Raw genomic sequence first — 27,092 nt, forward strand, 5'->3', positions numbered from 1 at the left:
CCTTGGGCCTTAGGCATAAACCATTTAGCTGCAGGCAAGTGTTTGGAATCTCTCAAATATATATATTTATATAATAGGAAGGTCGTGTCAAATTTAATTTTATTTGCTCTAGTTTGCATGTTTTTACTTAGAATTTTTCATAACTTTCTGATGTAACTTTGCATTTTGAGGTCCCTTTACATTATGATACGGTCAATTGGTAAAGATATTGTTTCTTTAATTTGATGATGAAGCATTTGCTCTTTAATTGCACCTGCTGCTCGCAATTTTTGTGACTTTTGAAGAATGATTTTTGTTAGCTTGAAGAGATTTTTACAAATGCTGAAAGTTAAGGGGAACTGAGGAGACTCTTGAGTGTTAGAGAACCTTTGCTGTTCTGCCCCCCCCCCCCGCCCTTTTTTTTTTTAAATATTTATGGCCTAAAGAAAGTTCAGAGAAGGTGTTTCCAAACACCTTGTTAGCACCCTCAGGACTTCGGTTGTGGAACATGATGCAGATTTTTGGTAACCTTTTGGTTATTGGTCAGCTGTCAAGTTTGTTGACTCTTTTTGTTGTTGCCATTGAAGTGAACAAAGTTAGTTAGGCCAACTTGTCCTGAGGAGGAATCAAAGCCGCAATGTCTTGCGGAGGCCTGGGGGAGGAAGGGGGACAACCCCTCCTGGTGGTCTGCCCTTGGAGACTGAAAGCTCCTCCGGAGCGGTATTTCTCTGAGGAGTTACTGCTTGCCCACCCCTCACCTTGGTGACCTGGGAGGCAGCAGGCTTGTATCATGAGTGTCATCCTCCTAAAACACCTGCTGACTTGTAACCATAAATATTATTGAATTGTGATACTGAACCTTGCTTTCTCAGCCAGTAAAATGCCACTCAAGTCTAGGTGAGCTTACCTGTATCTTGATTACTAGCAATGGTAAATTGCTTATAAGTTCCTTTTTTGTTGCACTTAAGGATTGCACAGAAACTTCACTTCCCTGATTTTTCTCATTATTGGTTGCTTTAACTTATGGAAATATGTTTTTGAAAGTGAACCACAGAATATGGAAGCACAGAGGGCAGCGCTCATCTTTTACAGTGGCCTATTTGATCCACACTTTTGCCTCAGCACATTTGTTCTCTGATAGACATTGTTTTTAAAAACATTTTTCAAAGATTCATGAAAAGGTGGCTTAAAATTATATACATAGCTACTTTTAAATGATTTAACTTCTAGTTTATTCTGTATCACACACTGCTGACTCCTCCACTGCTACAAAGAATACCGACCAATGAGAAATACAGTATTCATAAGTTCATATTTGATATTTTCCTGCTAACTTGTTTGTTTCACAAAGGCTTTTTTTTTTTTTTAATCTTGCACTCTGTATTCATTTTTGCGATCTATGGCATTTAATCCTCTACTAACCATTCTCCCTCTCTCCTTCCTTAATTTATTAGCCTCTTGGATAAATATGGCAATTTCTTCTAGATCCCCAGTCATTTTACCTTTCAACAACACTAAATACCATAATTCTGCTGGGCGTAATTTAATTCTGCCCCAGTTAACTTAGTCCTCCAGCCTGTGTAGCTACCGGTCATTTAGTTTACACTGGAGTCTTTGGAGTTATCATCCATGTAGGTCTTCCCTAGGGACGCTGCTGCTGCTGCGGCTGAGGTTGGAGCATCAGCCCTTGGGGAGCTGTGCTGCTGGATCCTCTGAGGATGCTGCTGGAGGTCAGGTTGTGACCATATGTAACATGTGGGATCTCTTTTTCTCCTGCTGCCATTTTGCAGTTTGCTGTTATAACAACTGTTGTGGAAGTTTGTTTCAACTTGAAATATTTTTGGGTTTTGCTCACTGTGTGAAGTCATGGTAGTATTTCTTGAAGCATTCAGTGGCATAAACCTGTGGAAATCAGATACATGAAATTAAGATAACCCTCATAAAAATGTTCTGTTATAAATTCCCTGACCATTGGGTCCTTTAAGCCTTGTCTATTAATCAGTGCATTCAGGTTGTCTCCTCAGCAGTGTGGTGTGCTATAGGGAGCCCCATGCCCTAGTTTGCTCAAATAGCTGTGAGACTTTATGAATTACAAAGGATAAAATCATCTGCTATACTGGGCTTCTTTTAGAGAAGGGTAAAAGCATCTGCTGAGAAGTTTCTGAAGAACTTTGTTGTGTGATACTGGTCTTCAGTAATTTTTTTTGCAAATTCTTTCCGTCACTGTCCTTTCCTAATTAATCAGATTTTTTTTAGACCGACAAGATGAATGCTGTAGTTAAGTGTGCTCTACTCAAGATGATACAAACCTTCAATCATTGTGTCCAGCATTTGTATTTCAGTGTATGCTGTTATTTTAAAGAAAATTCAGCATTCATGAACTATAGCTTTTTGAAAAATTCTTTTTAAATATATATTTTGTTGCATGTGTTGAACTAGATTTAAAATAAAATGTCTTTAAACTGTCCAGAGAAAACAAACATGGATTTTATTTGTGTAATGAAATGGCTAGGGACACTGTAGAATAGATTTTGCTATTCTGCCTCCGTTGGATTTTATTATACTAAAGTAAGTTAGGATTGCCACCTATGAAGGGCCAGATGGCTCTGAATTAGATTACTTCATGAGAACCATTACTTTCTTCAATGGGAAGTTCAATACGGCATCAGGGGATTTGAGCTACTTCTAAATGAGTAAGATTGAATAACAGAAGTATGCGTGCAAGTCTAAGGCATTAAAAGTGATCTTGAATTTTTCTTCATGGTTGTAGCATGCAAGATAGAATTAGTCTCATCATATTTATTCAAAATCTTCAGTTTATATTTTCGTGAGAAAAAGCTGTGTTGCTTTCTCTGCTAATAAGTGAATGCATGGTTCTTTGGAAAGTGGGATCTTCCTCTGTTTTGCTGCATTTGGGGCGACCAGCAAGTTAAAGCAGGTTATAGTCTGTATTTCATAATTTCTCTTAAAAAAAAAAAAAAAGAAAAAGAAAAGAAAGCAATAGCCAATTCACCTCAAATTTTATACTAAGAAAAAGATTGGACTATCTAGGCATATTTTTCAAACAAGTACACTTCTTGTTCCATTTGAAATATGGATTGATTAGGTTAAAATCACATATTTGTGAATAAAGTCAACTGCAAAAATCCCGCTTGTTCAGTCATTTTCTCTTTTGTGAGTGAGGAAAATATTTTTTTTCTTCATTTTCTCCTTATGGTAAGTAATTTTATACTTCAGTCAGTTAAAGTTTTAAAGACTCAAGAATGTACTAAGACATTTGTGAAGAACATTGTATTTAGCAAGGTTTTTCTGGTGGTTCTACTTTCTGTAGACCTGCCTTGGTTTGGAGACTGTATTTTAAATGGTGTAAAAACATATTCTGTGTGTGTTATAAACTGCCAGACAGCAACACGCAAGTAAAATAAAGGAAGTCTAGCTGTTATTTGTATTGTTTCTTTTTTGTTCCCCCATGGTTATTTTTGTTTTGTTTTTCCAAAACATCTTTTGGCAGAGACCGTGCATTATTGCTGATCTTCAAAATGTCCCCATTCGACCCTTCTCCCTCTTGCAAAAAAACCCAAAACCAAAAACAAAACAACCAGCATTTCTCACTTTACACAGTGGGTAAGCACCTGAAGATTTTGGAGCATATTCTGTGCAAATTCCCTTCTCCCCTGGCTGTCAGCAGGTGCGAGTCCCCAGATGCCCTGGGGCAGCCTCTCCCGCTCTTCTGCCCTCAAGCCAAGTTGTGATCCCACCTTTGGGGACAGAGTCAGGGAAAGAAACTCTGGTGCAGCCCTGGCCCCGGCGCCCCGCACAGGCTCTGTGGCTGCACACTGAATTCGCTGAGGAACCGATCCACCTCTGCAACTCCAGTATTATTAATCTGGGAAGGTTATTTTCCTGAGGAGTTTTATGCAGGAATATATGAAGGAAGGCAAAGAGGGAGGCAGCGGGAACTGCTGAAGCGAGCCGGGCTGCCAAAGCCATGCATGCGTAGCTGCAGCCCAAGCGTTGACATCTCTTGCTCTCTGGAGGCCTCCCAGCATAGAGCTGAGAGCCTAGGAGGAGAAACAGCGTTGGCTATCGTTATTAGCAGTGGAGAGGACTTGTTCCAAGGTGTTTATGCTAAGAAAGGAACAGGGATGTGTGAGGTTGAACTGTCCAGGCTGATAAAAATCACTGGTATGAAGAAGGGGCGGGGGGGGAAGGGAGAACAGGAAAATTTAGGTTGGACATCAACATGGAAATTTGTGGTATCTTATTGTCACTTAAAAAAAAAAAAAACCTTTCTGACTGGAAAAATTGAGAAAAGCAAATAGGTTTTAAATCTATATTAGAAAATTAGAAATACAACTAAATTCTACCAGGTAAATAAGCCGTTAGAATTCAGATGTTTCTGTTTACATTCAAGTTCTGAAAGATCCACTGACATTTCATTTCATGTTTATTAAATGCTTAATTTCTTTCATGAGAGAGAAGAGAGAAATTTTAAGGCTAATTGTTCGTTTGCCTGCTTGCTTTTTAAACAGAGTAGACTTTACTGTCCGTTTTTTAATATAGATGTTCTAGTCCCATTGCCTTAAAATAAATTGCTGCCTGCAAATAAATATAAATATTAAATAATTTTTATAACAACATATTCCTATGAAATTAAAAATAACCCCAAAGTCATAGAGTTTTAGGTTTAAAGTCGTAGATTTAAAAACCTGAAATGCCAGAATTAAGGGAGGTTTTTTTACATGCTTGTATATCTTTTAATCAACTGTTTACAGCATGTAGTTCTTTGTGAGGCCCACAGTTATTTTCAAGAAAGGAAAAAAATCTGACTGGTGACCTCTTGTAAATGAGCAATTCAGGGTTATCAAATCAGACAGCAAGGGACTGGAGGAACCAAGGATAGCACAGGGTACAGCCATTGCCTATTAGTATAACTCCACATTAATTTTAAATCGAAATTTTAAAACCCAATTGAGCAGCATTTTCAAGCTCTGTTCAGTGTGAGCAGGACATAAATTGAAACAGTATCTGTCAGAAACCCTCTAATAAGCAGAGAACACTGCTGCCGTTCTTTCCTTTCTTTTAAAATCAGTAGTAGTGCCCTGACATTAAAAAGAAAAGTTTAATTAAAAGATGATGGCAGTGCATCTGAACTCTCACTGCCTAATGGCTTACTGGTGTAAGACAGATGTATTGAAATGAATGCAGGGTATTTTCTTCAACATGTATTTTTAAGTGAGAAATCTCTTCTGCTTGAACTTCTGATCATTTTAATGACTGAAAAATATTTTAATGGGTAAACTGTACATGAAGATAGACCTTGAAGATGTAATTGCACAGTTGGATTCACAAGAAAAATCCTAATACAGAGAAATTTGAGCAACTACTCTAAGTCTTGTAAGATAAAGAAGTAGTAAATCACTAATGTAAATAGCAAAGAAAATCCTAGGTTTTGTTGTTGGAGTAGAACTGTGAAGCTGTTTAAATTTCTTTTTTGATTAATTACTCTAAAAGTGCTTTGTTATTTTGGTTAAAATTAGAAGCCCAGTTCACTTTACTTCTCTGGCATTAAGTATGTAAACTAGCTGATGTAAGCAAGTTTTCAGCTTTGGAAAGTAAATTTTTTTTACAAAAAAAGCTTTTTGATATGCTTATCTGCTGCTGGCTGAGTGCTTTACAGTGAGATTTAAAGCACTGAACTTAATGAAAGAAGGGCCTTAATTTTAGAAAAACATCTCTGTTACTTTTTTTCCCTTCACGGTAGAAAAAGAATCATTGTATTACCTGAGTTACTACTATCATATCTAGTATGGTACCAGATGTAACAATATGCCTCTATTTAATATATTTTGCTGGGTCATGTTAACAATTTTGTGCCAAGTTTGTGTTTACTGGAACAGCTGCCATTTCCTAACCTTTTTTTGTGGTGTAGTGATCAGAACACGCATGGTGGCAGAGCAGAGAGGCGGGAAGGGAAGAAAGTGCCACAGGCTTTATGTAGTTTAATTACTGTAGGCCACCAGATCCAAGTTTTATTTTAAGTTACCATTCCAGAGAGTTCCAGTTATGACTTGTTTAAGCCTCTGATCAAACCTAAGGGAAAAAGGTAGCTAGAAAATCTTGCTTTCAAATATAGCTTTCGCTATCAGGAGAAGCTAGCTAAGGGGAGGGGGAGAGGCGTTTCTTACAAAATGATTTGGCTGTAGTTGAAGCAGCAGTGAAATAGAGCCTCTGACATCACCCCTCGTTGGTGTCACAATGCAACATTTATTAATTTCATTGAACCTTGAAGTTCAGTAAGGCCTCCTGTTTGTAGGAAACTTTAAAAATGTTTTTATTTAGGGAGGAGCTGTCTGAGTACCCTTTGGAAGTGTCTCTTATTTTCTCTTTTGGAGATCTGTTTTACTTTTGGCATCTAGCCGTATTGTCTGGTTCGGTCCCATGGGCTCAGCATACCTTTGGATATAGCGGTAGTCCTTGGTGGCTCCCTGCCATTTCTGGCATAACAGCAAAAAGGAAAAAAAAAGGGCGGGGGGAGGACTGGTTAGGTCTTTTCAGCCGTCATGAAATAAGGAAGACTCAAACCAATACAACTGCTGTTGATAAGGGTTATGGCATGGTCTGCGTGGTGGCTTATCAGTAGACTGAAGGAGGCTGAAATCTGCCGGGATCGTATTAATGAGCATGTTCACGCAAGGGCTGCAATGAAGCACGGGAATAGTGCTCTGTGACTGCTGCAAGGACAGAAGAAGCTAAAATTCATCCGTTTAAACTTTATTAATAGTTAAAATGAATACTTAGAGTGAGTTTGAAACAGCACTGAATCCCTCGCTAATCTACAACAAAAGTATTTAAAGTGATTAACCCATGCTAAGATCACAAATGGTAGATGTAAAAATAAAGTGTTTTAGTATTATGAAGTACTCCTGACTGTGACAGAAGGCCAGTTAATATACACATGCATCATAACTCATCTCCCTTTGCTCCCCTCTGTATTTTGCCACAGGCTTTCAGGTTATTAAATTCTGTGGCTCAGCTGTACTGCTTCTCATGTTAGACAGAAAGCTCTGAGTTTAAGACCTCAGTGATGTCCCTCATTTCAGGGGTTGATTAGAGCTAAAAATGTCCATGGGAGGTCATGTTTTGCTACATATCGAGCAGAGCAGGCAATGTAGTTACAAAGGGAAATTAGGATGTCTTTCTGGAGACTGAGCAAAGCTGAGTGTTCAGAAACTGCATTCTGGTCTGGGAATAACATGTGGCTGATCCGCAGGAGAGAGAGGGGACATTGTTTATAGACAGTGGTGTGTGTTGTTTTATTATTTTTTCCTACATTAATTTTTGGGGGAGGGTCTTTTTTTTGATTAAAATTGAAATTCAATTCATATGAGTGGAGATGAGGAGAAAGTGTCACATAAATGGCAAACCTGTTTCTGCTCTATTGACACATGCCCCAATCAACTCTAGAAGGACTGAATTTTTCAGTGATTTTTGGTGGTTATGATTTTTTCAGAACTCTGTAAGCCCCTTCTAAATTAGATGCATCATTTCTCTTCTAGCAGTTCCTTTTCCTCCCCTTTTTATTTCAACTAGCTTTAGATAGATGATGCATAGTATAACAAAGGTACAATTTCAGAAGATATTGAATTTGGATAGATAAAAGGTAAGCATTAAAAAGGAAACATTGGCTGGTTGCTGAAAAATAGCTGCTGGAAACCTGTGAAATCCCTCTATGCCAAATTTGTTTAAAATTTTTTATTTTGTTTAAATTTTCTTTTTACAGTGCACCAACATATCTGTTGTAATTTTATTCTAAAGTTGAATGAATTTTCTCAGGAATGCAACTGCTCAACCACCTATGAGAGCCTAAGAGGAGTAAGGTGTGCTCAGTCTTGTGTGGCAGTGCAAACCCCTGACCATGGTTTTCCCCCCGAAACTTGATTCTGAAATGCTTTTGAATACCTGCCTATCTCTTGATGGGACCTCAGCGCTGTGCTCTCCTACCAAGGAAAGGTTGCACCGGGAGATGTGTTTGGGGTCTTTTTACATGCTGTTTGTATGATGATCATGATAAATGTCTTTGTGTTCTTACAAGATACCTCTGCATTGGTTTCTCTTATTTTCAGAGAAGAAATGGGGAAGATATTCCAGTTGCTCAGACTAAAAATATCAATCACAGAAGATTTGCTGCTACCTTTAAGTTGCAAGAAGTGACAAAAACTGACCAGGATTTATACCGCTGTGTAACTCAGTCAGAGAGAGGTTCTGGAGTGTCAAATTTTGCTCAACTTATTGTTCGAGGTAAAGTTTTAATTTTATCCAGTTAAATGCTCTTAATACCAATGCTTTCTACTTACACCTTCATCTGAAATGATTATACAAATGTAGCACTATGAGGCTCTGGAAATTGCCATAAAACAGGACTCTGGTTAGCAAATTTCTAACTTTTTTAATATGTCTCCGTATAAAAACCGTAATCTTTGAATTCATGTAACTTGCCCATATGCAATTCAGTAGATGGTGTTTGTTGAACTTAAGGTGAAAACTGATTAACATTTCATAAATATTTTTACAGATATGAGAGAATTCACTGTAGGGAGGTTCCCTTTTAAAATCCATTGCCTTGAGCAGACTGGTAGTGCAGCAAATAACACATTGTTCTGTTACCTGGGAGACAAGTATATAAAAATAGTTTTAAACTTTCCTCTTACCCAAGGACTAAAAGCATAATGGAGGTTTTCCTGTGATGATTTCTGTCCTGTGGAGTAGAAGGAAAGGAAAAGGAAAGGAGAACTTGCTTTTTCCACTCTGAATATTTTTCGTTGCAGTTCATTCAGAAGCCTGTTAGAGTGCAACCATGGCTTAAGTGTGGCGATGTGGGGCTGGCCATATATTTTATTCCTTTTGTGTTCTGGAAGCATGAAAACTGACTGGCAAAGGATGCAGTTGAATATAAGAACATGCAGTTCAGTTCTCATTTCTGAAATTCACTTGCTCTTTGCCCTGAGATAAGTCATTAAGCATCTTCTTGCCTAGTTGTATCACCTGTAAAATTACCCTCTTCACCTACCTCATAGGTTTGTGGTGTAACTTAATGTTTTGAAGTGTATAGGGGAAGTTCAGTGGTGTGCAAAATTGGTCTGTGATGCTGCTGCCTGGTATGGGGCTGGTTTGGCCAGGCAAAGAAAATGCAGGTATGAGGTGTCCTAAGGGGCTTGGTCTAGCGAGAGGTGATTTAGTCAGTAGTCATCTGGGATCAGCTATTGTATCTGGAACTGGGACAGGGAAAACAAATTCATCCTCAGCTTGTATAAATAAAGAGAGCATAGCAAATGCTCTAAGAGATTTGATTTTTGGTGTCAGCTAGCAGACGTCTTCTTTCCTGGGAGACCAGTTGATTGAGGTCAAGTAGGTTTTATACTTTCTATGTGGCACCAATAAAAAATGGGCCCTGTTGAACATGCATAGATTTAGACAATATGTTAACAGCTTGTTTTGTTCTGTAGATGTACTCTTTTGTCTAGCAAAGTGCAAGACAATCTTCATCCTAACATAATATAATGAATCCTGTTGCAGTATGAAAACTGACTTTCTGTCTTACTGCCAGGAAAGCAAGACAAATGGATATATTTATCCAGTAAATGACAGATTTTTATAATTAAAAAAGAGCAATAAAATGGTGTTAAAAATACTATTTCTTTCAAAGAGCAGGTAACAATATTGAACTTCAGAGTGCTGTCTTTTTAAATGTGGAATATTGTCCAGCTGAGAAGCTTGGGTCATTTAATAGAGAATACCATCTTTATAGCTTAAGATGTAACCTGTTAGCTAGCTCTGCACACAACAGCTATATAGGTTTTATATTTTAAGGCTGATATTACTTTACTACTTTGTGTTGTTTCTGCATTAGAAACCCAGGAATTTTAACTTTTTTATATCTAAAGGGAAAAATAGCCTTCTAAAAACATTTTAATCTATTTGACGTCATGGTAAAGAAAAAAGATATATATTTTATAGTAGGATTTATTGCTTGCTGTTATATTTGAAAAGCAATATACAGTAATATATTTTCTTGATTGTCTGGATAACCACTAAATAAATCTTGTTAGCCAAAAAAACATACCCTCAGGGATCAGCTACCCTGGTGTTAAAACTGTACTGAAAATTAAGCATAATGACAGGTCCTATATCTCAGTGGCACTTTAAAGCTGACATCCTGCTACAGGGATACAAAAGATGGTAATTTTAAAGGAAATTTTGGGGCCACTGATATGAATTGCCTTTAATAAGAGCTGGCATAGTATTGCCCATTGTCAAAGATGACCCAGGGGTAAGAGTTTATTAGTGCGTTTCCTTCCAAACCGAAAGTGACAGGGCATGCTTGGGGCCTTTTTGTTGCTGTTTGTAGCAAATGAAAATCTCACTGCAGAATTCTCATGCTGAAGAGTATTGATCTGTGTGTTCTCACAGCCAGAGGAGGAAAAAATGCGCTGAGACACAATTTACTTTGTCATGGCTTTAGTATTGCTTCCAGATCATTTTGAGCAATGATAAGGTCTTTGGTTTGTAGAAGCCAAACTTTATTGACAGCAGTTGTTATTAAAGAGCAAGAGATGAAGAACAGCAGTTGTTGCTCAATAACTCAAAGTTTTAAAGTCTGTGTTTAGTTACATGGCAGAGAACTTTGCATATTCCACCTCTGTACAGTCATGTGGTGTTGTAGTATAGGTGTAGAGGCATCTTGCACTTTTCTGATGAGTCATCTGTAAGTTAGCCTTAGTAATGAAAATTTCCAGTTGTATGATTTACTTCATATTGAAACATCATTATTTTGTTTTGAGCTTTAACAGAAGAATTGCGTTCAGTTGAGTTCTAAACTTCATTATAAAGATATGCACCTGAGATGTATGGTATACTATTGAAGGTCCAGAAAGGGATGTCTTGGTTACTTCAACTCTAATTTTTGGTACAGAAATAAGACCAGCACAAGATTTGTAATTCAATTGCAACATTTTACCAAATGTAGTTCCAGTCAATAGTTTAATGTCTCACCCTTACTTTGACAGTCTTCAGCTTTCAGCTCAGTGGCTATGTTGTATTGATTTTTAGATGGTTTCTATGGCATTGCTATCATTCCTGGATATGTGTAGAAGGAGCTGTCCCTTTCCTCTGCCCTTCCTTTTACAGGAAGATTGCTACTGTTGTTACTGTTATTTGACTTGCCCTCTTGAATAAGTTCTTCAGCTTAATCCTCTGTTTATATTTTCCTTTGATGGCTGGTAAATTGGCAATTTCTGGGAAGACAATTTGTTGAAGTCTTGGCAGTTGTTTGCATTGGAACTTTAGGAAGATGATGGGAGGAAAAATAGCTGTGATATGTAAGTAAGAGTTAACAAGAAGAGACTGACAGTTTCTTTCTTTTTAATTGCTTTGAGAGCAGATATATCATGCTCTCAAAGTCCTTCTGCTCCTTTTACTACTTATCATAGAATCATAGAAAATAAATGCCCCAAAACATCACCTCTGCCAATTGCTGATGTATATACATGGTGTATACAAGGGTGCAGATTTTCTGAGTTACAGTACCAGATGGCATTTCCCTCTTTAATCAATAGAGATCTTTGCACTGTAACAAATTCTTATCCTAGATCATTGCTTATAGTTGTTAGAAACTACTGGAATATTTGGTCTACTGATAAGTTTTGCCAACTTCTGTCTTCAGTCTTCTGTCTACATCAGAAAACAAGCTAGTTTTCATCACAGCAGTTGTGGTCAAGTTCTTAGTTGACTTTGAGCGTTAAAAACGGCTATCAGGAGGAGCTAAAACTAGTGCTGCTGCCTTCTGTTTGAAATGCATCTGCTTTGTCCTAAAACATCTCTCAAATGGTACGATTATTAATTACACTTCATTTAAAGTGTTTACATGCTTTCCTGAGTTGTTTTTCTTTAAAATAGCTATGTGTTATTAGCAGAATAGTTGTACAAAAGTTCTTGTATGCTATCAAATACTGCAAAATCATCAGGAAACCCAGTGTGTTTTATTTCATGTAGTGGATCTTGCACAGCTTACTATGAAGAAAATGTAAGTTAGTGTCTCCTAAACATGGACATGACATGGAAGAAATATCAGAAAAAAGCTCAAATATTTACATCAGCTGTGATGTTTGTTAATAATCCCTGACTAGCTCCAGTATATGTCTGGTTCTGCTAATATGTTTCTAAGTTTTATTGAAGTTATAACAAATATTGATGTTTTCACTAGGTGAATGTAGTGTTCTTTTTTCTCATTTTCTCATATTTTTTTCATCCAACCCAAACTGGGCTCCTCTATGATGAGTTCAAAGCAAGGGAGGCCTACAGCTACCTTGATTTATAGCTCCAGTATGGAATTGTCCTCATGTCCCTAATATCTCCAAGTTAGTAACAGAAAACAAAAGAAAGGCAGCCTTCCTCCAGATGTTTTCCTCTACTGTCTTCTGACTGTTCTGCTAGGAATCAGAATAACTTCTGGTAAACTAACCTAAGTATGTATGTGCGTGTTAATGAGTGAGGTTATTTTATTTCTGGTATTTGCTTTGACTTTCCAAGTGGTCTCTCCTCTAAGTACTTCAGTGGGAGTTTTGGAGGAGTTTGTGATGATATTCAACCTTGTTACGCTTACTGGGCTGTATTTACCATCAGGAGCAATTCTTATGGTGGAAGTAAGTTTGTCTCTGGTATTTTTACCTCTCTTGTCTGTAATCTGTTAATAGATTTTATAAAAATGCAGCAAAATGAATGATCCTTATGCCAGAACATTTTGAAGATGGAGTTGGTACCTGGCAAATACCTCTCATGGGAGTATATTTTTTTCTCTTATGAGAAAACTCTTTCTGTTTGAGAAAGCTGTTGTGGATTGAAATTCCACCTTTCCAAATATTAGTAGTATTTGTTTTGTTTATCTGAAAAACATGAAATATTTGGACATGTTAACAATGTGTGTCCTGATTGTTGCCAGCTGTTTTATTTGCTCAGTACAGTAGTGGGCTTAAAAATATGCATATCTAATGACATGAAGAGCAATAGCTGACAGACTGAGGAAAATGCATCATGTACCCTGAATGTTGTTTATGTACTCCCTGCTTGCAAACAGGTTAACTCTTTTTGTACAAACGCGTGCAATGACCCATACCTCTGTTCCACAGTATTAAGTTCTCTCAGTCTGTTGAATAGTAGATATTTTTGCCTCTGGGCATGTCACCATCAGTTCCTTAAATGCTAGACAAATCAGCTTTGTTAGCTATACTTTGTAATGTGTTCAAAAATTTAATTTCCACATGAGGCAGGATGGTCGCTTGTATTGGGCTTTGTGCAGTAACTTTGAGGAGTCACCTTGACTTGTGCAGGTTCTTTGGTGTGTGTTTCACTGACTTGCAGAGCAGAGGGGAAAATAGGGAGAGAGATTCAGCAGTCTGAGGTGCTGAAATTTGTGGGCTTTACATTGTTATCTTGGCTAAATGGCCTTTTGGACTGCGGTAGTACTTGGCAGACTTTGTAGTTGTGTGAGTCAAAAGTGTCATGTGGCTGCTATGCCTGCTTCATAATTCATGTTTCTGGAGCTATTAATACCTTTACTCTGTCTTAATCTGGAGATCCTCAGCTCACCTTCAAAACTTTTTATCCCAAGTTTTCCAACCACCCCCTCCCCCCATAGTTGTATCCTTGCAGGCAAATAGGCAAAGCAGATTATAATCTTTTAATGACCTTGCAGAAGTAAGAAGTGATTTTGCATCTTTTTTCTAAAGAACTTTCTAAACCTCACTGATAAAACAGGAGAAGTGTATTGGCTGAATATTTAGGTGTAAGCATCCTTCAAGGAGCCCAGGATACAGTTAGCTACTTTTTTTTTTTTTTTTGTGACAGCCTCTAATTTTAATTTCTTTACCATATTTATCTTCCTTAAGCAGGTTTAACACAGGATTTTTTCTATTCTCAATCCTGCTTCTTATAGTAGATAAACATGAAGCCAAATCCTGCCTCTTTTACACAAAAAGAATGAAACAGGAATGTAGGAAAATACTTCAGTAAGTTGGTACATTCAAAATCAATGAATTGAACTAGATAGGAGTCCCAAGCTCATCACACATTTACCACATCAAGAAGAGTTGGCTTTCTGAAAGGCTTTTGCATCAGGCAAGTCTTCTGTGCTAGAAGCTCTACTCACCTACTTCATTAAGCCAACATTTGTCTCCAGTTTGTGTTAATAGGTGCACTGTCCTTTTTCTTTAGAAAGCTGCCAGGAAGTTGCTTCTCCTGGAGAAGCAGGAGAGAAGTAGCTTTGACTGCATTTTTAAAAGCAGCCAAAGAGACTTAGATTCCCAAGAGCTAACAGGAATGTGTAGTATTTGGAACAGGCCTAATTCTGTCATTTGGTATTGAACCATCCTGGCTGGGTAGGGGTATGTTTGAAATGCCTAGATGCTTTGTAACAGTCAGTTTGATTGCAGCAGAGCTTACTCATTTTTTCTGGCTTTTGAGACAAGCGCATTTGTTTCAAAATCTTTTACATGCGTACATGGTTTTTAAAGATTGTGTGGTACTTTATCACTAAAAGTAAAGCCTTGTGTTCTTGACAATATTTGGTCATTGCTGTCCTGTGTGCTGGACACTGCTATCCCATTGCTTCATCCCAGTGTTGGCATAGTTTGGGCGGAAGGTGTTTCTCTTTCCGTATAATCTTGTTGAAATCTTTTTAAAGTGAACTATTTGTTGTAGTTCTGTGATTTGCTCTTCAGGGAGATCTGAAACATATAAGGAAAATCACCTTTTGCTTTTATCTCTTGAGGGAGGGGTTTTGTACTGCTTGACATCATCTGGATTAATATTCTAATTAGACAAAAGCTGCACTCTGTTGTGCTGATATGCATTTTTTATTGTATTCCTTGAACTTTAAGCTGACGTAACCGAGTCAGAGCAGAGGTCCTGAAGCCCCATGGCCTGTCTGTGGCTGGGCTCAGTAGCTGGTGCTTGGGGAAAAGTGCTGGAGAAGAGCGAGCGTAGGGGTGTGCTGCACTAACATTGGATCTTAGCTTCCAGGTGTCTGTGCTTCAGGGGCCTCTTAAACAAGACATGATATTCCCTCTCAGCTTGGACATTACAGTGTCATGCCTTAGTTTCTCATTCAGGGAGAAAATGTGCATGTGTAGAGCAGAGAGGTAAAATACAGAGATACAGAGAGAATACTGCTGGTCTTTTTTTTCTTGAAAGTATGCTGTTTGCTTTCAGTGCGAAGGCACAGTGCCTGCCCAAAGAGTTTATCAAATACTGGCAAAATAGAAAATTAATGGCTACGTTAAAGAAGCCATTGGCTGTGCAAGGTGACTAAGCTCGTATAAGGTCTTCTTCTTATCCATTGTTTTAATTATATCATCCCTAACCTATCAAACTCAATCCTGCCACCACTCATGGATAAGAATGGATCAAGTATAACCACTTGTGCCAAAGCACAGCTTTAAAACTTCTGTAGGGTTGGGCATACCTGCTAAATATCTTTATTTAAGAGTCAGAGTTAACTTAAAAATCACCTATGAAAATATCTGTTCAGGAACTAAGAGAGATTAGTGGAACAATCTGTTACTCTTTTCCTTTGTTGTTAACCTTGTACATTAGAAAGCATTCTGTATATCATTTGATTTACTATCTCTATAGGTATTTAGTTAGTTTCTCCTGTTTGAGTACCTTATCCTAGTAGGAACAGAAGATATGGAGAACATAAAAACAAAACAAAACACTTGTCCTCCTCCTCCCCCTCCCCACACACCCACCTGTCAAATCACAAGACGGAGAAAAGGAGCATGAGGAGACTTGAGTATGAGAGACTAAGTTTACTTAACTAATTCTGTGCAAGAGGTACTGTCTGTCTGTAGTTTTCGTTGCCTGTCATATATTTTTTTCCCATCCTTCCTGGTGGCCGCTTCTGGACGCAGACCTCTTCCTGAAGTTGCAACTTCTCTCACTTACTAGTAAAGCCAGCTATTTCTCCCCTCATAAAATTAAGCCAACAGACACTTGCAGTGCTGCTGATGCTGTTGATGACTTTGTATATTATGAATAACTTTTAAGAAATGAGAGAAGATTAAGGAGAATTGCAAACATGACACTGGGAAGCTGAAGCTTGACTGTGGTATTTCTGATTCTGGTTTTGCCTTATAGGCTCAGAACAGAATTAAATTCCTTGTCCAGTTTTTTAAAAATATTTCATGTTGCTTTCACAAAGCAGTGCTGATCCACAGAAGTGAAAAATAATGTTGTAAATGTAATGTTGTAAAATGCTATTAACTGTGTTTAGGAAGGCAGCTGTCTTTGAATTTTAAAGATATATCTTTAAAACAATTGGTGTATTTTAGTCTGTTAGGCTAGAGAACCAAGACAAGACTGCAATTTATATATGTATAAACAGCTCATCAGGCATTTCATGAAAAACTCTAATACCATAGATGCACTTTAAACAGTATGCTGCTGCTGAAAGAAAACACTTCCCATCTGTTCCTGTCTTCTGACCCTTGTTCCTTGTGCTAGTGTAAGTACTCATGCTGCAGTACGGAGAGCAGATCAGGCACCTGGGCTAAGATAAACCCAGAAAAAGAAGTTTAAAAGCTAGATTTGTTATCCCGATCCATCTCACAGAGGAGATTCTTCCTTGTGGAGGAAGGATGCTTGTGCAGGCCCGAAAGGGAGGAGTACAGACAGAGCCGGGGAGGAACTGGCCTGGGCAGGAGTTTGAGGCATTGCTGGTTTTGATGTTCGCTTAAGGCTTAAAGTTGTTGTGAAACAACAGCTGCTGCCAGGGGAGCGAGGCTTTGCTCCTCTCCTCCGCTGCTGCACTCCCATGCTCCCAGCTACAGTCTCTCTCCTCCTCTGCATTGGCTCCATTGCTGTGTCCCTTCCGTGGCCTGATTTAACACATGAAAGGGGTATTGAGCTACCTCCTCTCTCCCTGTCTGGGACACTTTTCTGCCGTATTAGAGAGCTAAATCAGCTCACACAGTGTCAGGGCCAGAGTGGACCCAGGGTAAGTGACAGGAGCCCAGAGCACGGAGGAAGGCAGGAGATGGGACCTCTTCTTCTCGGTAGGAAATGAGCTGTTTTTTCTTCTTGTTGGGTCTTGTGGAAACCTCACCATCATTTGGCAGTAAAATAAATACAGCCTTAGGGTCCCTATTACTAGATCAAAAACACCTGAAGCCCCATAATGCACAGTACTGACCTGGGATGAACTCGGCCTGGCAGTTCACAGTTGTGGAAAAGTTAGCTGTGTGCCAGCAGGCTCAACACTGGGTCTAGGTAGTGTTTATCGGTGGCATTCTGCCTTTATGGCAGATGAGCTCTTATCTGCCCTCTTACAGGCAGCATTAACTGTGTATCATGTGCTCTGCTCAATCCAGCAAAAGCAAGATATGATGCAGCCTCACTCAGCCCAGATCAAATTTGTGTTGCTGGTGATACCGCAGATGTGATATTAATGACCGTGTAAGTGTGGTCTCTCTGCCTAGGTGGTGTCCTATACCTCAGTCATTTTCTCATACTGTTGCATATTGGGAAGGTGCGTAGGTAAATTCTAAACAGCAAATAAAACATTTGAAAAATTAAAAAGTAATTGCTATGAATAGTGGGATCCCTATTTGCCTTTAGACTGTGGGAGACCCAGTACAAAGGAAAAAACACAAGAAAAAAACTCTAAATTAGGTATAGCCTCAGGGTGGAAATAAGGAGGATTTGTTTGTTTCTTTGTATCTTTATTTTATCCAGGTATAATGATATAAAGATCATCTGGAAGTAACTTAACTTTCTCATCTTAATTTGAAATGTCTCCAGACTGCTCCACCAGACTAGTATTGTATTTCACTTGGTTAATTCCTCTTCCAGTGTCTGGTCTGCCTGCACGTTTATTTAAATCAAATGTTTCATTTGAATACTGCCGCTCAGGATAGTCTGTCTCAGTTTAAATGCCACTGATGTTAGCAGGAAGGTTAAGACAATATTTACTTAAGGGTAGACAAAGTTCCCTTACCTGCCATCGTCTTCCAGTTTGGGGGAGGGGAAAGCCCCTCTAGATTTGACATCTCTGTGTATTGTGCAGGGCTGTTAAAAAGTGTGCTGATGACTAGATGCATGGTAATGATGAAAAGGAGTGCATTTGGAATTCAACATAGATGGCAGAAAATGCAAGATGTCAGAGAAGCCATATATTAAAGGGAATTTGAATTGGAAACTGAATCCCAACCTGCCACTGGGGGCATTTTGATCATTTTGATTTATTAAACTTTTATAACAGCATTCAGATGAAGCTGAATTAAAACGCTTAGTCTTGGGTGGTTTATGATACCCAAGTCATCATGCTAGTGAAGTCTTGCCATGATCAATGTAAAGTTAATCGAAGTTTCTTCATGAATGGAGAGTACACCTTTGTGCTTTTAGAATGTATTTGAAAAATCTAATAGTGTTTTAATACTGAATCGCTTAACAAAAATACAAAGTCAAACCACTCCTGACATTAATTTTCAATTGCATTTGAGTAAATCTTACAATTAAATTGTAGCTGCAGGAGTACAAACTACATATATATTGACATACCGATTTTATATATTGATAAATTTACATGCATTACAAAATAGCTATCAGTGGAAATAGAGCAATTTTTCCTTGAAAATGGGTCGTATTCCTAAAAGGCACAAGACCCTTGCATTGTAGTGCTGATCAACTCCCTGCTTCAGCAGCCATACATAGCCTTACTGAGCACTGGCTCTGCAATAAAAAGAAATCAATTACTATTAGAGTGGCACTGTAGGTTAAAGGCATTACAGGTTACACTCAGTTTTGCAGCAGGGAGATGATACTTAGCTGCAAATGGGGAATGATGCAAAAGATGGATGAGACAGAGTTCAAGGAGCAGTAATGTGAGGGTCCGGCACTACCATTCCAAGCTGTCTCAGAAACATGATGGATGGTTTGGCGGCAAGAAGCAATAGTACCACATGATGAGAGATTCATCTCCAGATTTTGAGCCGCTGCACGCTGTCTACCTGTTGGTATTCTAGTGGCATAATGATTCCTGATATGTTATGAAGAGCTAAATTACTGTACTTATGCAACTAAACTGGTATGTTGAATTTAGTAACCCAGATTTTTGGCAGCTGCTAAAAAAGCAAGTAGCGTATCAAACGTCCCTGCACATTGTAAATTTAATTACCTCATACTTATGCATAGTAGTTGTTGACAGGATCTTGTAAGCTATGCTAATATGGTAGGTAATTTGTTACCTCCAGAAATCACTTTCCATGTGCCTTCTGATCATTATCATGAAACATGATAAACGATCTAGCCCGTGAGGTGTAAATGAAAATGAAATAGATAATTGGATTCGATGTCTAAATTGTGGCTGGAATAGTTGTTGCAATTATAATTGAATTTATCTTGTAAAAATATGCTTTGCAAGGTACCAGTGACCTTTAATCATCTTGGTTGGGGTGTTATTTAAGGATAATTTTAAAGAGATTACAAAAAGTTTACCCAGAATAGTTTGGATTGAAGTTTTTTTTCTCTTTCCTAAACAATTTTAAGTATTTGTCTGTTTAATAATTCACAGTTGAAATCAGAACAGGATTATCTTGCAGTCTTAATTGCTGGAAGATGGTATATTTGTAGAGTTACATAGAAAATAGTGAGAAACGTAACTGCCTTTCCTGAAGAGTAGGGAAGCTTAGCTAAATATGGAAAGGAAGATTTCTTCCTGCTGAAATGTTGTGTTGAATTTGGATGTGCTGGTTTGCTAGAGAGGATGGCATTGAGGCTGATAAGCAGCTGCAACAGGCAGATCTTGGAGGAGATTTAGGGAGTGTTGTAAGGAAAACGAATGTTTCCCTCTCCTGTTCCCCAGTTACATGCGTGCTGCTAATGGCACAGTCAGTTGGACCCACTGAAGAGGAAGGGGTGACACTGTTTTGTTGGGACTGAATTTTCAGCTCTTCCCTAAACTTTATGTGATTTGGAGGAAAATTGTTCCGTGTCAAGGATCTCATCTTCATCAGTACATTCCTTATATACATTTGTGTCCTTTTTCTTACCTATTTAAAAACTTCTTTCTTACCTTTTAAAAACTGCAGCATGTGTTATAGTGCCAAACATTTTGAGTTTGCCATCCCAGTTGATGTGTAGACATGCTACTAAATGCAATTTTTTATTATCTGTATTCTTTACTAGTAAGTGAAAGAGAAAATTCCCACTGTGGAGCTCATGGTCTAAACTGAGACGAACTTCAGTGAATTCGTGTTAGAAGAACGTGAAAGTACCATCCTAGGAATGAAAAATTGCCTACAAGTGACCTAGAAAAACGAAGAGTCTCTTCTAACACTAGAAAAGAAAGAGCCAAATAAAAATGATGATGAGGGGTGGCAGGGGAAGTCTCTTAACAATCAGGCCACATGTATGCGCTTCCAGAATGCTCCCTTGACTCTCCAAGAAAGGTTATGGTAGGACTTAGTATAGAATCTGTGCCAAATAGATATGATTTGAAAGTCTTAAACTTGGCATGCTATTGGTTCAAGGCTCATTAAAAAGGGACCAAGTCGGATGAGGGGTGGTGATATTATTCAAAATGAAAGTCCTAGCTTTGTATTATTTAATTTGAGTAAATAAATAACAGTAAATAGTAGTTTGAAACATTTTAGAGGTTGTGTTTAGATTTTTCCCCAAATAAGCAGATTACAGTTTAGCTGAATTTAAGCTTTATTTGAAATTGCCAAGCATTGCATAAAATAATTTCTGTAACAGTCCTTTTTTTCCCCAAATGTTTGACCATTCATATTAGTTTTTTCTCCTTGCGTATATTTTGTGGTAGATTCCATAAGCCACATGGAATTGTACCTGTTTACTGGACACAAGGAAAAATACTAAAAATTATCAATGCCATACATGTTTTTTGTGAAAGTGTCTATAGAGCAGTTTACATTGCTCATCTGCTACAGAAGTGTGTTTGTTTAGTCTATCAAGATTAGTATATCCTATTGCTTATCTGATCTATTTCGCTAAACATAAGAATTAATTCTTACAAAATCTGCTGCCTATTTACTTGAGGTTGCAAGTTCACAGTTGATGTGAAAATCTCAGCCTTTAGTCTTACACTGGCATCCTCATTATAACAAATGTTTTTTAAAACTTGAGTTGTAAAGGCTACTGCTTTGGAAGAGAGATACAAGTCATCCAAATGCTTTTCTTTGGCTTAAAAACTGAGATTTCAATCTTTTGATTTTTAATGATTTTTTTTTTTTTTTTAAACTTCATTATAACTTTGCAATGTGCTGACAGAAGGTAGAAAAGTCTGGAGTAATGGTTTATTCTTTGACTTTCCGTTTCTCTTGGACCAGCTGCCTTGCACATTCTGGAGTAAACAAGACACACTGAGTGTGGTCAAGCTGGCAATTTCTGGTTACATCTCCAGGCCACAGGAATATTTTTGCCTCCCCTTTACTTGGGGATAGAAAGGACCAGTGTATAAAACACTGCTTCATGCTGGCAGCTGGGTACTTCCAAACAAGTGGGTACAGTAGCAATGGGTTTTTTTATTCGAAGTGGGATGGTGACACACTTCTTTCAGATGTGCACAGCGTGGCACCCCATCACCTTAGTGGACTGAGGAGAAGGAGAGCTCTCTGGTGTTTCTGCAGTTGATAGCTGAGAGGCTCATGTCATCCTTCATACAGTCTACAGTTTTCTCTTGAAATGCATCCCCTAGTATTTCTATGCCTTTCTATGCTTTTTTTTTTTTTTTTTGATATTCTTGTTCATTCTCTCTTCTTTTTTGTTTGAAGGGGTGTGTGGGGGGTGTTATTTTTCAACTTGCAGCAATGGGAAAGGCATGAGTTCAGACTGTAGGGAGAAGAAATGCAGCATAACTACATATCACCTTCTGGTGTCCTCAGACCAATTTTTACAGACTTCTGGGGTGTCTGAACACAAAAGAAAGAGAGAAACCCAACACAATTTTCCCCAGCATAATAATGACTGAAGCAACAACTCTTGCTAAGCTCTTGAACAAATTAAAGTAGCTTGGATCAAATTAATGGAACTCAGCATTTTGCTAGTGGATAAGCCAGAGTCCTTGTCTGTGATATTTTTCTCCATTTTGCTTTTACTTAGGTGAAACATAGCACATATTCCAAGAAGCTGTTAAAATAGACAATTCTGAAAAAAACTTGCTACAAACTTGCTATCAGCATTTCTGCAGAGATATTTTTCCTCCAGTTGCTCCAGGAGCATCTTGAGCCTATTACTTAAAACAAAGGGCTTGAACCTTACTGCTGTGATGATTCTGGCAGCTCATTGACTGTTGCCCTCTAAGCCCCATTCCACGTTCTCTAAAACCAAGCCTTCTGGCCTGCACTCTTACTCAAGAAAATAAAACTGAATTAGCTTTGCTCCTAATTTTCAGTGAGCCTTATAAGGCTGCTTAAGGCAGCATTGAGAATATGTGACTCTCCTTGCAGTTTCCGCAGCAGAGGGATTTGTCTCACTAGTTTTCTTATGCTTCTTAACTCCTTGCGTTGGCTGTTCTTCAGCAAGCTAGCCAAGTGATGTGGCACATGCTGGCAGTGCGCAATTAATTCCCTTCTCTGCTAAGTTTCACAAGTATGGCATGCTGCATTCCTCAGTTTTACCACGGACTTCTCTCTTTACTTTCTTTGGATTTTGCACAGCGATTCAACTTGGTCATCTTTTGTGTCCCATCTGCTGGTAGCTGCTTTTATCAGTGGAGCTGAGGAACTGAGAAAATGCCTGCAGTTTGCATGTGCCAACAAAAGACAGTCAAGTCATTGAAAGGTAATTAAAAAGTGTATTTTGGTAGAAACAATAGTTCCTTTTCCAAAGGGTTTCATATAGAGAATATAATTGGACACTTTAAGAAAAATACAGGACTATCTCTGGTTGGCTGTAAACATGTTTAAAATATATTCTGAGTTTAGGCTTAGTAACTCTTTTTCTTTCCTGAGATTAGTCGTTGTTCTTTATTAGAATGCGCTCCCCACCTCTTCATTTTTCCTTTTTACTGCTTAATTTCTTTAACTTCAACTGTTTCTTAATGCCATTTCGGGAATTTGTTTGACCTTTCTTTGGGATTTCTCATTCAACATGGTTGCCAAAGAAATATTTTATGAATTTTATTCTTCTTAGGAATGTCTCAAATAATTGACCTCTAAGTAGGTGGACTTTGCAGCAGAAAGAATTAGTGACATTTCTTTCCCCTCTGAATTCCCCTCATTATCAGTGACATTTTCACAATTAGAAACAAAGTGATCCTCCTGTTTTACATAGATTAAAGAGTTGATTGAGGGAGCACAGGGGGGCTCCTTTCAAGCCAGGCCAAGTGGCTACTTCAAGAAGTTCACCAAACAACTTTCTGGAGTTGCAGACAGATAAGAATGGCTTACTTTAAGTTTTACTTCAACTGAATTCTGTTGCTGTTTTTGTTTAAAAAAAAAAAAAAGAAAAGAAAAAAAGATCTTAATGGTATACCGATGCTTTCAGGCTGAAACAGGAAAGTTGTTAAAATCAATAATGAAAGGAGAATGTTCTTACTTTGAAGCTGAACATTTTGAACAGCTGCTATTGCTTACATTAAAAAAGAAAAAAAATGTGTGTGCCAAGCACTATATGGTAGGTGCAAACTGTCACCTCATTAAGGAGACTCTGTCCCCTAAGACATTTGCACCATTAGGACTTCTAATAATTAAGACAAACTATATTTCAGCAAAAAGACAGCCTTCTGGCCAACTGACTAAGCAGGTGTCAAGTGGAAGCAAATGAAACTAAACTGAGCTCTCAGGCAGTTAGCAGAAATTAATGGACCAGGTACCTGCAGTCTGTTTCCTGCAAGCATCAGTTCAGTGTCCTTGCACTTCCTGCACTTCCAATTCTTCCAACTTTCAGGATTTTGGCACCTGAGGTTACTTTCTTGAAACCTGCAAGGATTTATCATCTGCTTGGAAGAGCTCATGGAATTCCTGCACGAGATGAAAAATTTCATGGGATTCTGGAATTTCAAGCAATTGAGAGAGAAACATTGAAGTGATCCTTGAATGGCAAGAATCCTTTTTTGATTCAACTCTTTGGGGTACAGTGAAGTCCTTCCCGAGGCACCTGTACTCAGCAAAGAGCTGACACTAATCAATCATCAAGTTTCCTCTGGTTTCAACCCAGTTTCTTAAAGATGTGTCTCCATACTGCCATAGTTAATGAAGCTTCCTGATATGTGAAGGAGTTTTCTGCACATTTTATTTTTGATTTTTATATGACTTGAAACAGGTTCATGCACAGATTTTCTTTGACCCTTCCTGAAATAGGTATGTAGGCATGGTCAAGGCCTGCATATGTGCCTCAGTGTCTGATGTTAAAGCAGAAGTGCCAAATGGGGTGGCCCTACTTCTCATTCCTCTCTCTGGCTCCCAGCCACATGCTATTGCTGCCTCTCTTCCACTAGAACCATGCTCATCTAACTCTGTAGTGCACTGGCTGGGGAGCTCAACTAACAAAAACCAAATACCATAGAATGAAGTGAATAGTTTTATGTCAGGACAGTTTTCTAACAGTAGAACCGTCAGTCTGGGAAAGATGAAAAGACTAGAAAGGAGGTGGCAGTTAGCTCCTCCTGACAGTGTGGTCATCTAGGTTCGCTTAGCTGTAATGTGAAATCTCACCCCCAGTTTACTTTGGAAGTGGATTAAACTCAACTGCAAAAATCTTTGTGCCTTCAGGGAAAGTCGGTGTGGAATGGTTCTCAAAAGAAATGCCATTGGTTATTTTTCCATAGCTGCTTTGTATGAACATGCCCACTGAAGAGATTGTAAAACAGAGAGGGACTGGCAGGAGGTACTAGTGTGTTCCCTCAAGCCCTCATATATTGTCATAGAAGAGGAGATAGCCAGATACCCGAATGATGGCCTGTAATGTAAAAGCCAGCCTTAAATAGAAAAATCCACAGTAAAACTCCTCTTTTGGTTGTTAAGAAAAGGAAGAGCTGGTCTTGGTATGGAAGAAGAGGGAATTCACTCATACAAACTTTGAAAGAAAGAAAGAAATAGAAATGTTTCTTTTGAATTGAATTTGGCATTCAGTTTAAGTTCAGAATACTAATCAGTAAAGAGCATAAATACAGTAATGTTTGGGGTGGCTTTTCCACAATATTCTAATGAAGTAAGCCTTGAAGTACGTTAATGTGGTTTGTATACAACCCATAGTACCTGAATACAGGTACAACTGCAGTGTGGAAAAGTAAACATATCTGGGTTATACCACAGTAATAAACCATGAATAACAAAATAAAGTTACGGACATATCACTACACTACTATAAAGTATATGTGAAATTTTCATGTACACCAAATCCTTAAAAAAAATCCCAACTAACCAACCAAACAAAACTTCTCTATCCAGTCTAAGTGTATAAAAATAGTGGCTGGTTGTGATGTTAGGTGCAATTCAAGTTACTCAAAAAGACAGAGGCGTTTGAAAGGAAGCAGGTAAACAGCAAGCATGGTTAAGGTGTGCATAATTCAAAGTAGAAGAGAGAAGGCAATACAAAGGCAATAGTATTGCATTGAAGGATAAAGGCGTGTGAACCTGGATGAGGTAAGGGCCAGACTAAAGACACTTAAGTGGAATTGTTTTTTTTTTTTTTTTTACAGTCAGTTAATATATGGTGTAAATGACACAGGGCATGAACAGGAACACTTTATTAAATAATTTGAGAAAAATTAGACAACATGTCAAAGAAAATATTTGGGTGCTCTAGTGTTTTCAAAAGGTAGCTTGAGCTTCAGGGTTGTTACTGGTCCCCTTCCATTACACATTTTTTCTTTTATCTGTTACTGAAAGAGAAATGATAAATAATTCAGGCCAACAAAAGTATAAATACCACAGGGTTAGAATACTTACCAGTGGGGAACTATGTATCCTGACTGTGAAACAAAGGCTGACAGCAGGGCAAAACATTTTGCCTTGGCAATAGGGGCTGTAGACAAGTGGCAGTTTTATCTTCTTTTAAGGTATTTAGCAATTCTAAGCCCCAGTAATACTCTGGGATTACTGGACTGAGTTGGCCTGCAGTGAGAAGTGTCAAAGGAGTTCGTACATGCTATTTTACTTGCTGACTTTATTTACCTTAGCTGTTTATTTTTTTTCCTGCATCAAAGGGATGTTGGGATGGGAGAAAAAGTGTTTCATATGTATTGGTTATGTGGGATGACTTAGTGTAGGTATAACACAAGTGTGTTCTTCTTACTAACTCTATGTATAACATTAACCATTGAAGTATGTAAATGAACAGAAAATTATTCTCTCTCTCTCTCTTTTTTTTTTTTTTAGGCTAGTTTTTACTATTTTAACTCCTCAAAGTACCTTTGTTTTAAAACCAAATGCTTTGTGGTCAAGAATTAGAAAAAAAAAACAAACTTCACCATTTATAATAAAATGGGAAGGAAATGCAGCTACCGTTCACACGTTGAAAGAAGAGAAGGGGTCAGTTGGTGCATCTGTAGTTTTATGCAGAGGGCACTCACCTAGAATTGATTGAAGCCCATGTTCACATCTTGTTGTCCAATGCTTGATCAGTAACTTGACCACTGCTGGTTGTCTCTCTCTGGAGGACATGATAACAACTTAAGGCAACACTAATACTGGGCCAAAAATCCACTTTGTTTAGTATATAAGCTTAGGAGAACATGCAAGAATGGATGTTATGCACCTTCATTTTTCATTGTGAGAACTAGCAAGTCATTACATATTCATCTTTTTTGTGCCACTTGCAGTTTTATAAACCTCTAGCATGTATTCCCTTAATCATCGTTCTTTCATGTTGAATAATCCAGATTTATTTAATATCTCCACATATAGATGTTGCCCTAAGTCTCTGATAACCTCCTTGCCCTTTTCTATTTCTTGTCTTCTAGCCCATCCTGCAGGAGATACAAAGACCCGATCTGTATGAGTTGTTAAAGATGTGAGCATGTTATGGGTTTATGCAGTGACATATGGTGTTATGCTTTGTTTTATGTTCTTTTCCTAATAATTCCCTATGTCTTATCT

The 27,092-nt window shown here is 38.1% G+C and overlaps 1 protein-coding gene across 4 annotated transcripts in view; it reads left to right on the top strand.

The window, feature by feature from the left end:
• PTPRK (protein tyrosine phosphatase receptor type K) overlaps positions 1-27,092 on the top strand; it is a 417,845-nt gene that overhangs the window by 195,775 nt on the left and 194,978 nt on the right. For all 4 annotated transcript variants that reach the window (XM_067293743.1, XM_067293745.1, XM_067293744.1 and 1 more), the window contains exon 6: positions 8,106-8,280. In XM_067293743.1, coding sequence (XP_067149844.1) covers positions 8,106-8,280 — 175 coding nt within the window. The remainder of the gene's footprint in view (positions 1-8,105; positions 8,281-27,092) is intronic.

The sequence above is a fragment of the Apteryx mantelli genome, chromosome 3, assembly GCF_036417845.1.
Source record: "Apteryx mantelli isolate bAptMan1 chromosome 3, bAptMan1.hap1, whole genome shotgun sequence".
Taxonomy (NCBI): domain Eukaryota; kingdom Metazoa; phylum Chordata; class Aves; order Apterygiformes; family Apterygidae; genus Apteryx; species Apteryx mantelli.